Source organism: Typopeltis vanoorti, chromosome 11 (genome assembly GCF_054136105.1).
Source record: "Typopeltis vanoorti isolate ZY-2024b chromosome 11, IOZ_Tvanoo_1.0, whole genome shotgun sequence".
NCBI lineage: Eukaryota > Metazoa > Arthropoda > Arachnida > Uropygi > Thelyphonidae > Typopeltis > Typopeltis vanoorti.
The window spans coordinates 4,934,822-4,951,817 of record NC_143559.1 but is presented as its reverse complement, the minus strand read 5'-3'; the positions used below and the strand labels follow the sequence as shown (position 1 = coordinate 4,951,817).

The 16,996-nt window shown below is 37.8% G+C and overlaps 1 protein-coding gene across 1 annotated transcript in view; it reads left to right on the top strand.

The window, feature by feature from the left end:
* Nucleotides 1-9,855, top strand: part of LOC150101278 (uncharacterized) — a 61,055-nt gene extending 51,200 nt beyond the window's left edge. Inside the window, exon 4 of the mRNA XM_090400578.1 lies at nucleotides 8,940-9,855. Coding sequence (XP_090256704.1) covers nucleotides 8,940-9,511 — 572 coding nt within the window. The 3' untranslated portion in view covers nucleotides 9,512-9,855. The remainder of the gene's footprint in view (nucleotides 1-8,939) is intronic.
* The last annotated feature ends 7,141 nt before the right edge of the window (nucleotides 9,856-16,996 follow it).

The window sequence follows — 16,996 nt, the reverse complement described above, 5'->3', positions numbered from 1 at the left end:
TTTCTTGACTCTGAGCTGACTTCATGAGGGTTTCATTAGCTTTATTCGAACACAACTGAACATTTGTGCAAACGGATATTCGGGTGTATCGATCAGTGCTGTCGTCGCGCAGTACAGTGCATATCCGTCAACTTGAAGTAATACAAAAATATATCTTCATTTCCGAAAGATAAACGACATGTCAAAGCAAGCTTGTACATTTCTAATGCGTTTTAGTAATGATATTGGGCGCAGTAAGTTTGGTTCCTGCTATATGCGTGGCTATGGAAAAAAAAAAAGGTTTCTATTTTTCGAAAGATGGCGTTGTTCAATTATATCAGAGAATGCTATTATTAAATATTATAATAAAACTCATAAACAATTTGTAAATCTTATTTTATTTCAATAAGCTAATTATCAAAAGTAATATTAATTCTGAAAAAAAAAAAGATATTTACTTTTTTTTTTTTTTAAAGAAACTTTCCAACATAACACAGTGACGTTGAGATATGGAACCTCATCTCAAATTTCGCTTGAGTAAAAGAAAATGTAGCCCACACTCGCAGGAAGATTTTTAGCTGCAATATCACCAACAAATGTCTGAGGGGAAAGAGAGAGCAAAAAGGGGAAATGAATTTCTTATGCGTATAAGGTTTTTTATTGAAAGTGAGATAGTAGATAATTTCTTTCATGAAACAAGGAATTGAAGAAATAGTGAAAAAGAGAGCCGAAAAGCTTCACTTCGGCGATGCAAAATTATTCGGATATTGAATTAAGTGGATATTGAATCCAACATTATTTCAAAGCCGAATAGAAAAACTTTTATAGTTTCTATTTTCGGCACGAAACGCTTGTAGTTTCTTTATTCGGGTTTGAAATAATGTTGGATTCAATATCCACTTAATTGGAAGAAATTAAAGTTTTACTGGTGGTGTGCCTCTATTGATAGCAATTTGATATTTGTATGAAACTGCCCGACATTGTTCATCATTACCTCCAGGAGACTCAAAGGTAATGTTGGGCATGGAATCAAAGTTCAGGAGATTTTTAAAAAGGGGAGGGAACGGCACAGCGGATTTGGAAGGTGAAAAACATTGACAATTGAGAACAGAGAAGTTATTATCCCTCTTGAAGACCTCGATACGTCCACTTCTGTAATTATAACTGTGAGCTGATTTCATCATTTTTTTGGATATGAGTAAGTTAATACGATATTATAGAAGCATCTAAGATACAAACGTTCTTCCTCCTGTTAGTATATGAAAGAGTAAAAATACTGGTTACCATTAAAAGTTGGCTAAAGAGTGTCATGAGGAAATTTATTTTTTTTTTTTGGAATAGAATGCCAGAAATGGTAGCGAGTTATCCGTCGGTGAACAAGTTTGAGAGTTGTGATAGGTGAATGAAAGTTATTGTGGGCTTCCTTTCCACGGTGACTCCAATAACAAGAATAATAAATTTATTGAAAACGAGCCAGAGAGCTTGTCATCGGAGTTGGCTTCGTTAAGTCAGAGCCGGAGTTGCCAGCTCTGATTTAGCATTGCTATGACATCAATCATAGGATTTTTTCCATGCCTAGTGTCTGATGAATGCCAGTAGTTCGATCGGTTGTCAGATCAGGGAAACCAAATCCATGCATTACTTAAAGGCAAACATGTGGATTCCTGGGCAGAGCTCTCTTCGTTTAAGTTGTGCAAGACAAAGCAACTCCAATCCGCCCTTCTTTCATTCGACAATGAAATAAGGACGGATTTATATTATCCCCTATTTCTATTAATCAACTTGTGTTTTTCTAGTGCATACAGATCGGAGAACACGTACACTTAACAAAATTACCTTTGAAGTGGAATTCGGGAGATCTTCAGCGATAACGCATTTGCTATCGTAATAATAGTATCCCTAGCAACAGGATATTGTCCCATGTAACGAACACGCAGCATCACTAAAAATATATTAGAAGAAAAAAATATATATAATTTATATTATACTACTTGATTTATCTAGATAAAGTAGGTGGGATTTTGACGCATCCTGCGCTGTCATTCCTACCTCTGATTCAAGGCGTGCGATAAGATAAATCGCAATATCGAGGTCTACACTTGCACGATCGTCAGAAAACCTTGATAATGTTTTATAACTTTATGAAAAAAAAAAAAAATCGTGTCTACTGAAGATATGAGAATCGAACATTCTGCAATTTGTTGGAATCCACAATAGATGCGTTATCAATTGCGGTTTTTAAGATAACATGCTAGAAAGAAATGTGTTGTAATTCATCTAGAAAAATACTGTATTTTTCTATATATATATATATATATATATATATATATATATATAGTCCTGTGATGCAGAAACTATAAATTTCAGAAAAGCTAGCAGACATATTTAAAGCTTTTTCTTTTCTTTTTTTGAGAAAAAAGGGCCGATTACTAATATTTTCAATCTTCCTTTAATCATCAATTTCCTGATGTGTGCCTTCCCGGCAGTACAGGATATTATGGCAGCAATACATGGTTAAGTTTACATTATTAATAACCTCCTATCAACAATTTCCCTTCAAATTAGCCTGTTTCATTTCAGCACTCGAATTTGTTATATCTTACATTTCGGTATTCTGACACAATGAATTCACCCATGTCTTAATATTTTATCTGGAACTTTCTCCAGCCATCTTAGCATCAAACATGCTTTACTAGCTTTTCTCTCCCATTGTGTTTAAGGGATACTTGATAATATCATGACAAATTCCTTCCTGATATCATCATTTTTAACGATTCTACCATTGGTGCCATATGTTCACTCTTCCTTAGAATATTCAAATCTGCAGTCTCCACGATTTTGTCAAATGCTTTATTTCTCATCCTACTCTTATCCATAACTTAAAACTAGTTTGAACACTGTCTTGTATATTGCTAATTGTGTGTTTTGGCTAATGTCTGTCTTATTCCATATACGTTTATTCAGCTGGCTTCCCACCACACCAGCTTTGCTTATTCTGTTGTCTATTTCCCGATTTGAACTGCCATCTTCGCTAAAAACTGCCTAAGTAGCTGAAATATTCTACTTGTTCTACAGGCTCTCCATTCAGAATACATCTGGAAGTTTATTTGTTTCTGCCTATTTTCATAATTTTGGTCATTTTTATTGCTGATGTTCATACCAAATTTCTTACGGCTTTTGTTCAATTTAGTTATAGAATCCTGGAGACTTGCGCTGGATGCGTTTGAGTACAGCATCATCTGCGTAAAGGAAAGAACTAGGGTTGATATCTCCAATTCTAATAGCAAGCCTAATTCCACTTTCTTTCATAATGTGATCCATATAAATGATTAATAAGATTGTAGATAATGTGCATCATTGTTTTGCACTTGATTATATCAAAACCATCTTCCTGTAATCCCTTCAATTCTAACTGCTGACTTACTACCTAAATATAGACTATGCATTTTTCTGTATAATATTCCATTTATCCCATATAATTGGAGTGTTTTGGAAAAGCTATTCTGTGTACCTTTTTGTATGCGTTTTGCAGTTCTATCAAAGCTGAGTAATTCTTATTGTATTCCAACAATTACTCAACTATTTTTCGTAAATTGAAAATCCGATCCTGACAACCTCTATTTGGCCTAACCCCAGCTTCTTCGGCTTCTCCAAGATCCGCTTCTACAATTTTTACTCTCTTTTCAAGTATACTTGCATAAATTCTACCTGGAACATCAAAAAAAAAAAAAACAGCTAACGCCTTTCTATTCCCGTATACGGAGTAGGAAAAGTTAATCGAGAAATTCCTCTTTAATTCTCACATTCAGTTTTATTCTCTCCCTTCCTTTTATTTTATTATTATTTTTTTTTATTTAACTTGTTAAAATAAACATTACACGATAGGCAACAATGACTATTTACATATTATAAGTATATATTTACAGAGAAAGAAAAACATTTTCCTTTCGGGTGTACAATAGAGATATAAATGAATATTCAAAATTAACAGTTCAGTTTCAGTCTGAGTTATCATTCAGATGAAGCACATTGTCGTCGTCAATCCAGAAGAGGGTGCCAGTTGGATTCCACTCCTCTAGGAATTTCGCGACAGTTCTTGTTTCTTTGAAGTGCTCAAGTTCCAATAGAAGCCTGCTTTTTAGTTTCCGACGGAGGATGTGCATGAGGGTTTGTGCAGTTTCAGTGATGGATGGGTGCTGGTTACTTCTTGTCTGTTTTAGGTAAAAGCTGTAGATGACTGCCTTAGCGCAGATGAAGATGAAATTGCATGTTCTGTGTCTATTTTCTTCTGTGTGGACTAAATTCCAGTAGTCTTCTTGGCTGTGTGTGTAGTTACAGGTGCTAGAGGCGGTATTCAGGGCATAGGTGATTATCACTTTGTTTGCAGGGCAGGTCAGATATGTGTGTTCCAAGGTGCCTGAAACGTCACAGAATGGACACAGATCCGTTTCTCTTAGCTTAAATTTGTAGAGCTTTGAAGGAGTTGGCAAGATGTTATGCCATAGTCTCCACTGTATTTCGGAATCTGGTTTGGCACATTTTGATTTATATGGCAGATCCCACTGAAAACTGTGTGGTATATGCAGCCTTGTAGATGAGAGTGTTAAGGCTGAATATAAGAATGGTGAGGATGGGGACACTGACATGAGGAAGTGGTATATTTTCTTGTAGTTGGAGGGATGAATTGGAAGTGAGGCTTCAGATTGTATAAGATGAAATATTGGCCCCGAGCAGTTTCTAGAAGGAATACGGATTTCCTGAGGTGTAGCGATATCTGGATAGGCTTTTATAATGGAGGCTTGCAACTGTTGATATTGCTTTTCAGTTTTTGGGTTATTTATTGGTAGGCTTGTGAATGCTTTCCACTTTAGGGTGTGCGTTAGGAGGTCTCCTATGACTCTTATTCCTGCCCAGTTCCATGTAGGGAAAAGAAAAGGCTGGCCAGTTGTGAGACTTGTGATGTTTTTGTTTGAAAATAGTGGTTCTGTAAGTACAGCTGACTCTGTTGATCCTGTGAGTGTGTGATGGAGTCCTGTGTTTTTCCATCGCTGTAGGGCATCTTTGTAAAAAGGAGGTAGTTTAGGAGGAGATGGTGCAGGACTGGCCAGTCGGAGGATTGTGGAAAGTGTAAGTCCTCTGGTGGATGCTTTCGTGATGTAATCGAAGGTGGTTACATAGGTGTGATTGCATTGAAGTGTCTTTAGGAGAAGGATTATCCTGAAGGATCGAATCTTGTTTTCAAGGGAAATCAGGCCTTGACCTCCCTTGTTGAGTGGCTTGCAGAGTTGAGGGTATGTTGTCCAGTGAGTTTTGTTCCAGAGGAAACGTTTGATTTCCTTCTGAATGTGGTAGAGAAATTCTTCAGGAGGTGTGAGTACTTTGAGGGTATGCCATAAGACACTCGCAGCCATCTGGTTAACTATTAGTACTCTTCCTCTAAGTGAAGACATGGAACGAACGCTGTTCCATTTACCTAGCACCTGTTTAAAACGATTGTGCAGCTGTGTCCAGTTCAGTGTGTTATATATTTTGGTGTTGCCAAGGTGCACACCTAAGTATCTTTGTCCTTCGCTTGACCAGGTACATTCGATCGGAGAATCATTTCTAGACTTCCATCTGCCTGACCACAAGCCCGTGGTTTTGGCAGAATTTAATTTGGCCCCTGAGGCTTGTGCATATAGTCTGTGTGCTTCCTCGGTTACTGTCATTTCTTCTTCATTCCCTTCCTTTTATATATATATATATATATATATATATATATATATATATATAGATATATATAGATAGATATATATATATATATAGATAGATAGATATAGATATATATAGATAGATAGATAGATGGGTACTATGAGAGCTCTACGCTAATCATTGCGAATTCGACCTTCTGACTAGGCCCTCTGCAATATGCAGTGTAGCCACTGCAAAACTTTTATACCTCCATACATAAGCATATCTGGTCGAATACTCCTGTTTATATTTCTATTGAAAACTTTCTACTATGGTTCTGTCATTACTTGTTTTTTTTTTGTTGTTTTTTTTTCATTTAAGTCTTTCAAAATAATTACTTCAGACATCCAGGATATCCTTACATTCAGTTTTCATGTCACTTTTATAATTTTTGATTCCTTTTGCAGTACTTTCCTCTATTTCTGACCTTTTTCAGTAGCCTCCAGAACATTTTCCTTCTTGATATTTTCTTTAATATTCTTATCAAAGACTTTCGTTTAGCTACTTTTACACATAGCTTAGCTCTTACATTTTTCTCTGTATTCTTTTAGGGCATCTGCCGTCTTATTTGCAAGGAACTTTTGGTATGCTTTCTTCTTTTTCAGGACTGTTTCTTTACCTTCTTATGTCCATCATTATGTTCTTATTTTTCTGTCCTTGCAGAGAACTTCACTTCTTTTAATCATATTTCCAAGAAAAAAAAAAGTATGTTTGATTTATTTTCATCCAGCAACAAGTTCTTGAACTTGCGTTGAATGCGAGTTCGGATAGAATGTTCTCATCTCTCCTTGGCAATCAAGGCAAAATGGTTTTGAGGATTTAATTGAAAATTTTTTATTACACCAAATCCTTATGACGTGCTCATTGAATATTTGTAAATAAAAATTTTGCATCACGTTAGTTTAGAAGCAAAGAAAGAACCACGATCACTTCTCATAACTTGTTTGTTAGAGATACGGCTAAATTATTCTGAAAATATTTCGTCATCTCTTAGACGTGTGCACGCAATACTCATATATATTACGGAACTTCCGTAGCTCAGTCTGATGACCTTGGTTGGAAAGACCTGAGTATTGGGTGCTGTTATTAACGAGTACGTTGAAAATTCCTTCTGAAATTTCTGAAACAAGAAAGTCTGAGCCATCCACTTTCTTGTAAACAGGATTTCATACTGTTCATGAAAGGAAAAAAGTAAATAATGCTCTTTAATGAATTGAGAAGCCTATACTTTCCCCCTTTCTGGTTCTTAATGCTACGTATTTTTCCTAGTTCTTTGTGATATTGGGATCATAATGCGAAATATTTCCAAATTTAATTTAATTAAAAAAAGTCCCTCATTACATGAGAGTGAAAATAACGTATTAGTATTATAATAAAAATAATTTGGATCTCGCGGACCACAATTTGAGAAACGCTGGTCTCTATATGATCTATACGGAGTCGAGCAAGAATAACTTACGCCCTACGATCCCTGTACAGAACGAACTTAATTTACATATTTTGAATGCAGATAAAATGAATGAGAAACTTTTTTTTGAGTTGTGTTTAATAAATTTATTACTGCATTAATAAATTGATATTTATTAATGCAGTAATAAATTGATTTTTCTATTAAATTAATTTGCAATTTAAATAAATATTGCCTTTAATATAATTATTTAAAGTAATTGCTTAATAAATAATTACTTCAAAGCATTTTTTTACCCCAAATATTACCCCAAACATTTTTTTTTCAGTATTTTTTCTGTCATTGCTTTTATAATTCCTGTTATCTCGTGAGAATACTTTCACAACTAGTGAAAAGAAAAACTAATAACTTTCATTGTTTGCTATGAGATGGCGCCACCAACCAGCATATACAACCATCTTGAAAACAATGTTAGGTAATAAATAACCTTCGGAAAAGCTGTATGGCCACATAATGGCAATCACAAAACAAACCATGCTTGCGGAGGGGATTCGAATTCAGTAGGCTGGATGTTATGTAAATCCAGCCGACAGGATTCGAAACCGCATCCTGTCGGCTGGAGAGCGGGTACTCTAATCACTTGGCCAACCAAGACTTGACAATAATAAACTAAGTATTAATTTATTAAATAAAATAAATATTAAACTATTTACTAAAATAAGAGTCAAAAGGCTTCACTTCGGAGATGCAAAAAATATAAAAATCGAATAATTCGGCTTTGAAATAATGCTGGATCTAATATCTACTTGATTTTTTTAAATATTAAATTGAATGCACACTTTGGTTTGGTACGTGAATTACAGCGTCACTTAACCATCTTTAGCAAATTCTTTCTCTCCTGTCTTTCATGGGATTCCATTTTTCATCATCCCAACGTAACAAATTTCAATTGTATCAAATATCTCACAAAACACAAACCAACGGGGAGATACCTTTTTTGTTGTTGTACTGATTTTTGTCGTAGCTTTTATCCCTATTTCTCTGAAACTTTTGCAAATAGCACAACTACATGAAAGACACAGAAGGTTCTTCACTGCAACCCCTCAAACCCATAACCAATACGTCCATTGTTTCATTGCCATCACTTAGTTAATTCTTCAGCCCCTTCAATTCATTCCCACTTCGGTTTTCTTTTCTGTCGCCGCATTTGTAATGGAAGGCATTTTATTTTAATCAGTACGAAACAAACAGGCAAAATATTCGTTGCATATTTCTGTTATGTCTTTTGCATTAACAATCGAACTTTTATCTGCTTTCTTCTACTGGCTAAAGTTAAAATATCTCGTCACTCCTTGCTGGCATTTTCAAGTATTTCTTCCCTTTCTTTTAAACTTCTGCTTTATCGTAGGGAGAACTTGTTTTGTTATAGGGTGTGAAATTGGAAATCCTACAGCGCTGAGGTGATTCTGCACTGAAGTAAATATACAGCGCCATTTTTAAAGGCGCGCTCACAATGATCAGGATAGTCTGCTAATATTGGTATAGTTATGGACTGTCTATATTTTCGCTCTAAATTTTCGGTGTACCTGATACTTGCTTGTATTATTAAGTACACTAAAATTCCGAACTTCGAAAATATGGACGAAAGTTCTGCAAACTAAATAATGTAATTTGTGTAGTTTTTCTTAATGTAAAATCAAATTGCATCCCAAATTTTATATACGTTTTTAATGTCGCTTTAATTTTAAAGCTACTTTAAAAAAGTTTCAGACTTTTTTATTTTACTCTCATTAAACTGTTCTATTTTCCCTTTTAAATGCAGGAAATCCTTTGCGTTGTGATTGCAAGATTCAGCCATTGCGTAAGTGGATCAGTACCCAAACGAATCTAACGGATTGGAAAGAAGTGATCTGCAACGAGCCACCTGAATTGTCGACAAGCTCGCTCGTCTCAATTGATGATGATTATCCGATGTGCAAAGAAGATTACAAAAATTTCGAACTGAAATCTGACCTGCAGTTTCGAGGTAGTGAACGCATAAGCGATACAGAAATAAGAATTGTTTGGTTTGTGACCACCCAGGAAGACGTCGCCGGCTTCAGGTCCTCTCTTTATAACAGCAGCGAGGAGGCTCTTTTAGAAGTTGACATCCCATACCATCTTCGAGAACAATTATTTGACAATCTGAATCCGAAATACGTTTACCGCATGTGTCTGACAGCTGTGGATTCTAAAGGTCACATGAGAAAAGCATTTCCTTCGCAATGTATGAGTTTCGGGCCGTTAACTAGTGCAACTGCCTTCCCACCATCTGGCATTTCGAAATCCCTAAATGTTCTTGTTGCCACGATAGTAATGGAGTTAGTTTATTTGAAAAGCTATTCTTGCAGTTAAACTACATTCGAAAACAAAGTGATTATTTTTGCGCACCGAAGCTCCAGCAACTTGGCAGAATAACTTCGTTACTCAAAAGTGTAAAGTGATGGCGTAAACACAGTTCATTGTGGATTAATAAGTCGGTGGTGAGTTGAAATGCACGGGGGTATCAGGAAGAGGTTGAAGCTTATCGGTTGTCCTGAGATTTTACTCCACGTGCATTTTTAAGAAGGTGTAATGAGTGCCTAAAATATTTTATTTCGCAGCAGGGGGATGGAAACCTCTGCGATTTCCAACTCCTGGAAAGAAGTGCAAATAAATTTGTAGAGAGCTTCTTTTTTTATATAAAACTCATCTCCCGATTTATTTATCGCATTAAAACAAAATGGAATCAAAATGTTCGTAATGTAAGTTATTTCACGAGAAATTTGTAAAAATGATAACGATTGAAAAGAAAAATGGACTGATTTACTTTTTAATTTTTACTATTAAAGTTTAATAGTATTTTATTCATTCAAACGTAATTCATCATGAATGAAACGCATTTCGACTAAATAAATTTATTTTCATTCCATTTGGATTTAGTTCATTCTAAAAACCAATTGTAAATTTGGAAATTATTACGCTTTCAGCTACACTGCGACACTTTTTTTAAGCTTTCTAAAGTTTTATCGAGTCTTGAACGAAAGAGTATTTTATTTATCACTTTCCGCTACTTTCCTTAAAGCAAATCGAATGACATGCGCAAGCAGTGGTCAAGAGAAAAGCAATCAGTTGATTTTCTTCTTGAAGAGATGGATGTTGTGATCTTTGGGTAATACTTCATGCAGCGGGGAGGGATATTCCACAGTACTCAGATAGATGGAATAAAAGAAGACGGAATGGCAGGTTCCACGAGTCAACAGTTCAAATGCAAAAATATGCTGAACCGCTATTGCTCGTATCATTGTTATGTTTTGAGATTTTGTTGCACATGCTTTTTAAGTGGATATATCTATAAATATAAATAATCCGCTTACGCATTTTATTCGCCTAATTGAAGGGCAGTTCAATCTCCATCGATAGCCAATCGGAGAGAGATAGCTGGACAAAGACTGTCATTCTCTATACGCGGTATCAGGTGAAGAGAGGAAGCTGACATTGCTCTGAAGGTCCCTCATTCTAAGACAATATTTTGCCGTGTGAAATGGTGGGGATTTTCTAGAGTCAATTTTCTTGAATTTACGAGACGCAAAACCCGAGATTCTGGTAGAGAACATCCACTTGCATATGCCATCTGCATTCCATGGATCACCATACTCGGTGAGTGTGGCGATGACCTGGATGGCGCAGTTTGTCAACGATTTGCGAAACAGATAGGTCCATCCTATCACAAAGCCTTTTTCAAACTCTGTTAGTTACCTGTTGAAGGTAGGGATAGAGATGAGGGAGGGGAAATGCCTCAAATAATAATTCTCATCTTTCTAGCTCTGTGCCATCAGATCTTTAACTCTCACGGACAGTCTCACAGGTCCTCTGGATGTACACGGCCACGGGGGCAACCGGCGCCCAGGTGGTCTATCGTTCCTGATCGACCGCCTAAAGTTTGCCTTCGCTACCTGGGTTCGCATCGGAGTTGATTCCCATGGGATAACTAGAACTTGGAATGAACAGGCAGAAAATGTTGGGAATACCATTTGCTGTTATTACAGTAAAGGAGTAAATTCGATCACTCCTTCCCTTAATCTGCACAGGATGGGAGAAGAGCACCAGAATGACTTCAATTTCTGCTCGCCCGAGTCTCTCTCGATCATCAAGAATAGTCGTGTAGCTTCGTAAAAGCAGTAGAGCACGATCCGAGATTAATGTTTGCATGTTTTTTCCTCACATTCCAGATGTGATTCCTGATATCATGAATCAGGAAAAATTAGTAACCTCTACCTGTTATTTCTTGGTGGTGGAACCCGCAGGAAGATGACTTGATCTTGCGTTAAGAGTAAGATGTGGATCACGTCACTCAGCCTCCTCGAGATGTTTTGGGACACTGGCCACTCCATAGAAGGCAGCTCCACGGTATTCACACTCCGGCAGAATAGACACAAAAGGGGTTCTTCATGATGTGGAACCGCCAGATGTTGAAGTTGACTGGAAGGTTATGGTATGCTATCTTCTAAGCCAGGTCCTTTCTCCACGTATAGCCACGATCTCTTAGTGGCAAAAAAAAATGTTGTTGGTCCGTCGATGTTTGAAGATATTGTACCATTTAATGCTGTTCCAGATGTTGCTGATGTCCGTACACGCAGAACAGAGTTGTAAAATCTGCAAAGCTAAATGTAGTACTCTGGGACAATTTTTGCTTTGGATCCTTGGAGAACTGTAATTCCAAAGAGGGGAAGCTTGAAACCTTAGTAATACCGAACAAGACAATTGCTAAGACGGTTGGATTACAGTATCCTGTTCAGACAGAAAGAGGTATTGTATTTTGAAGTCTCAGAGGCTGAAGCCCCCAGCTTTGCTGGAAGTTAAAGAATCTTGGTGTCGACTTCCCGACGTAAGTTGTCCTAGAAGAACTTTAAGTGGTTCTTGTACAGCCGGTTCTCTTGACGTTCTGAGATATCTGTGATATTGACGACATATTGGTAAGCTGGGCACACAACGGCCTTGATTACTCTCGTTGGGAGGTAATCCTTGAAGATATCAAGGGTCTGTATACAGCGGTAGGGTGTGCCAAAAAAAAAGGCACCCCTAGGATGGTAATTGGGTATTCCTTAGGGACTAGACCCAGTGGCATGCTAACTGGATCCCAAGCTCCAGATGTCTTGAGCTGCGTTTTGTCGCAGCTTCGATACTTTAAATTTCCCTAGGATATTGAAGAGATTCCTGATGGAGTCTTTATCCCTAAAGGAAGATATAATGACTCAGCACTCTCATTCGTATAGAGATGAGAGGAATCCAATTGAGGAATCCAAAATAACAGCCAAAATAGGCTTATTTTGGATTCCTCTGTGGTGAGCAGAAGTGATATTCCTCTAACGGCACAAGAGTTGACTACTTGTGGGAAAGAGACTCAAGGACCAGAGCAAATAGAAGAGTGCTGAGAGGACATTCTTATTTAACCCATTTTCAGATGGCAATGGGGTAGGATAAGTATCTGTTAATTTGGAGGCAAGTTGAGCTGTTAGATCCACCCTGAAAGATGTAAACGATTCCCCCTGCTGAACCCCAACTTCCTGGAGAATGTGGGACAGGAATGTGTGTCGGACCCTGTAAACTCTTGGTTAAGATGAATTGAAAGCAATACGGAACAAATTAAATTCTATCGATCGGTCTGGATACCTTATGCACTTGGGTTTTTTTGGTGACGTATCTCACTCTCACACTTTCAGGCTATTGTTGACTCGGGCGAGAATCTTGTGGCCGATGTCAGATAGACTAATAGGCCGCCAGTTCTTGACCAGGAAGCAGTCCCTGTTGGCTTTGAGTATGAACACTGTATGCCAATCCACGAATTCGCCTGGCCGGGAAGATGTAAAGTGCCCGGAGAACAGGGAGTATAAAGTTCTAAGCATCAAGATAAAACTCCAGTCCGTCTGGACAAGGAGCTTCCTTAGCTTGGCTTTCCTTGAATTCTGTTTTTTCGGCCGCCGTAAAAGGACGATCTAACCCTGCTTGGATAGTCTGGAGCAACACCGTAATCTGCATATACGGTTCTGTATATTGCCTCTGGAAGGCTTGAAGGATGTCAGAGGTGGTGGGGATGTTCATTATGGTTTACTCCTCTCTGAACTTTGAAACGTGTCTATTGTAAAAGGCGGCCAATGGCCTATCCTTCGAGCGTGAGTGTGTTCGCATCTGTAAATTTCTTTCCTCCACTTGCCTTTGCTTTTTGGTGTCTATTTCGATAGCGATTTCCCGAATGATGTTATCACATGGTGTTCCTCGGCGTTGGCTTGATATGAAATCTCCTTTCTTTATAGAGGTCTCGGAGCCGAGATCTGTAGAAGTAGGTAAGTTTTTGGCCCGTTCTATCATTTTTTTTTTCTTGATGCTAAGTGTGAACTGCGTCCAAATGTCCCAATCCCAGCGAGCGTTGGTCCACTTGGAACAAAGATGAGGAAGGTAGCCTGAGAAAAGGAACGGGAATCTAATAATTTTGATGCTTTTCTAGAAGTTAAAACTATCAAGGTTGGTTTACGATATCATTCTCAATAAATAATGTGACAAATACCTTCTTTCGTTAACATAATTTAAATCACTTGTTGTAGCCAAAAATGTATCCGGAGAGTTAATCGAAAGACAATTCATCGAAAAGGCAATTAATCGAATGAACAATTCATCGAATGACAATCGTCGAAAATGCAATTCATAGAAAAAATCAATTCGCCAAAAATTTTAACTTTTCGAAAATGTTTTGATAAAAGTGATCCATTCAGAACAAAAACTGAACTGTGCAGAGCGAGATAGCAATGCTACTTGAACATGTTCATTGCCAATCGCGATATCGCGCGATGCGAGGCCTCACCAGACGGCCGATCACGCGTTATCGCGTGGACGTCGCTAACTAAATAATAATAAAAAAAAAAATTTGCCCACCACACGAAATTCCAATTTTCAGCTTGGCAATGAAAGTGTTAATGAGGAATAATTAAATTATAGAACAATATGGTTTCTTATTGTCTATGTTGTCCGATAACTGAAACAGTATCTGTTCATGGGACGGATTTGCCTGTTTCAGGGAGGAATAATAATGGAGCCAGCCTACGCAGGCTCCATTATTATTATTATTATTATTGTTACTCGTAGTAATATGCGACTTCAATACAGCAATTATTATGGGATGAATTTGAATCAGATTCGCTATTTGAAACTTTTACAAGAAAATGTCGAACCGTTCCAGTTTTCAGTTCAGCTATATTCGGGACAACAAAGAAATCACGTGTCCAAATTACGGATTACAATAACTCTCTGACTTAGCGGAATTAGAAGTTGTTGGTACAAGAAACTGTCTGCACGGTTCAGTTTTTGTTCTAAATGGATTACTTTTACCATCACATTTTCGAAAAAAAGTTCAGAAATTATATTAGCAATTCCGCTTTGGCTGGATGCAATTTAATGAAATTTTAGTAAAAAGTTTCGGTGAAATGATCATTCGATGAATTGCCTTTTCGATGAATTTTCATGGAACCTTCGTTTCTGTAATATGTCTATTCTACAAATATTTTTCCATGGCAAATGTTCATCTACAATAGCATCAATAATTCTCCCACGTGATAGTACTAAGCCCGTTGGAACACACGCAACTGCTGCTCAACATCCCTTCACAGTGCACCTTGAAACAAACAGCAAATTCTTCCTTTTCCTTTTTCTCCATCCCTGCTACTGCTGCATTGTGGAACATTCTTCCCCCTGCTGTTTTTCCCTAGGAATATACCATACAGGCACTTAAATCTAAACAAGTTTCTCCTTTCCCAACCCACTATCCATATACGATACCAATGTAGGAGTATAGGTTGATCAATCAATCTCTTGCTCAATGTAAAAGAAAACTGCATCCTTCTAATAACATGAACGTATACTTCAGGTAATTAGTAGGATACACTATCTACTAATAATTATCCGGACAGTTTAGCAATTTACAATTGATATCAGAAGGCGAAACCTAATATCAGGTATGTCCAAATTTGGCGTTGATCACCGCTTGCACCATTTGACAGCGGCTTTCCACCAATGTACGAAAGACATCAAGTCAGTGGCGACCGGTGAAAATTTTAATTGGGGTGCTGCATATACAAAATAAGAAAAAATAATTCATTTTATCCCAATCAGTAACCAATTTATTGAAAAGTAAATTTACATATTACAAAAATTGCTTTATTAAAAATATTTCACCCACAGAAATTACGCTCGCAAGCATACAATTTATCTGTAGCGATACCGCTCAACGAGCAGTGTCAGATTCACTTGTTACATGCAGTGACACGTGCAAACGAATATCGGTGAGTCTAGCCGGATGGCTAGACTCGCCGATATTCGTTTGACCGAACGTGATAATTCCGACACTGCGTTAGATCGCAGTGCATTTGTTTCGTATTTTAAAACGTTAATCGAACATTTCCAATTATTAACTATTCAATCACTGTCGAAACATAAGCTGTAACCTTTAACATGTTGTATTGCATTTATATAATGTATGCATCGTTATTATTTATAAACACAAACAAAATTTAATTTTTTCGTTTTTTCCTTTGGGGTGCTTCAGTGTCGCAGTGCTTATGTACAAGCCGCCACTGCATCATTTGTCTCCAAAGCAGCATTGAGTTCAACGACAGATCGAGGTCATGCTGCTCTGGAACCTCAATCGTCGCTCCAATTCGTCCCACATGTGTTCGATGTGGTTGCGGTCAGGACTCTGCGCAGGCCAAGGCTGTCGTTTAACATCCATCTCTTCATACCATTCCATAACAGCTGCAGCTTTGTGGCATGGGGTATTGTCAACTTGATAATGGAACCACTGACAAAGACTAGTGGTCCCACTCCAACCAGCTGAATACACCCCACATAATTACTCCTCCACAATCACCAAACTTTACTGTGGGTACAATAAAAAAAAGCTCTCTCAAAATGCTCGATTCAATACGGAGGATTCAATACAATTAGACTTATCAACGATCCATCCCTTACCAACTCTCTCCCCCCACATTCACACAGACGTTTGGTCTCTGCAGTAAGTATATTCTACAAATATTTCCATGGGAAATGCTCATCCGAAATAACATCAATAATTCCCCTGCTCAGTACTAAGCTCATTGGAACATGTGCAGCTGCTGCAAAACATCCCTTCACAGTACACCTAGAAACAAACAGAACGAATTTATTTTCCTTTTCCCTCATCCCTGCAACTGCTACACTGTGGAACAGTCTCCCACTTGCTGCGTTTCCCAACGAATACAATTTAAAGCAATTCAAATCAAATGTAAACAGTCTTTCTTTCCCCAACCCACCACCCATACACGGTACTAATATACTATAGGTTGACCAATCAACCTCCTGTGCATGGGCCCAACGTTAAAAAAAAAAAAAAAAAAAAAAATGGTAATAAGCGTTCACCAGGCTGCCCCACACCCCGCCATCACACTGGAAAGAGGTGAACCTTGATTTATCGCTCCAGAGTTCAATTTTCCTCTGGTCAATTGTCCAGTTCGCACGCTCTTTGCACCAGGCCAGATGGGCCGCCTTGTTCGTTGCTGTGATGTTCGGTTTGTGTGTGCCGCTGCTCTTCTGTGGAAACCCAGTAAATGAAGTTCTTTTCATACAATATTAGTGTTCACCATGGTGTTACTTGCGGGACAGACTCATCACTGATGGTCTGTCTCGATTGTCTGTCCCTGTCAGTCATTTTTGGCGGCCGCTCTGGTTGTTTTCCTGCACTGGTGGTGCCGAAAAATCTCCATTTGTTCATCATATCACTAACCGTTTATTTGAGATGCTCCTGTTGAATGGCAATGGACATGCACCAATGTGACA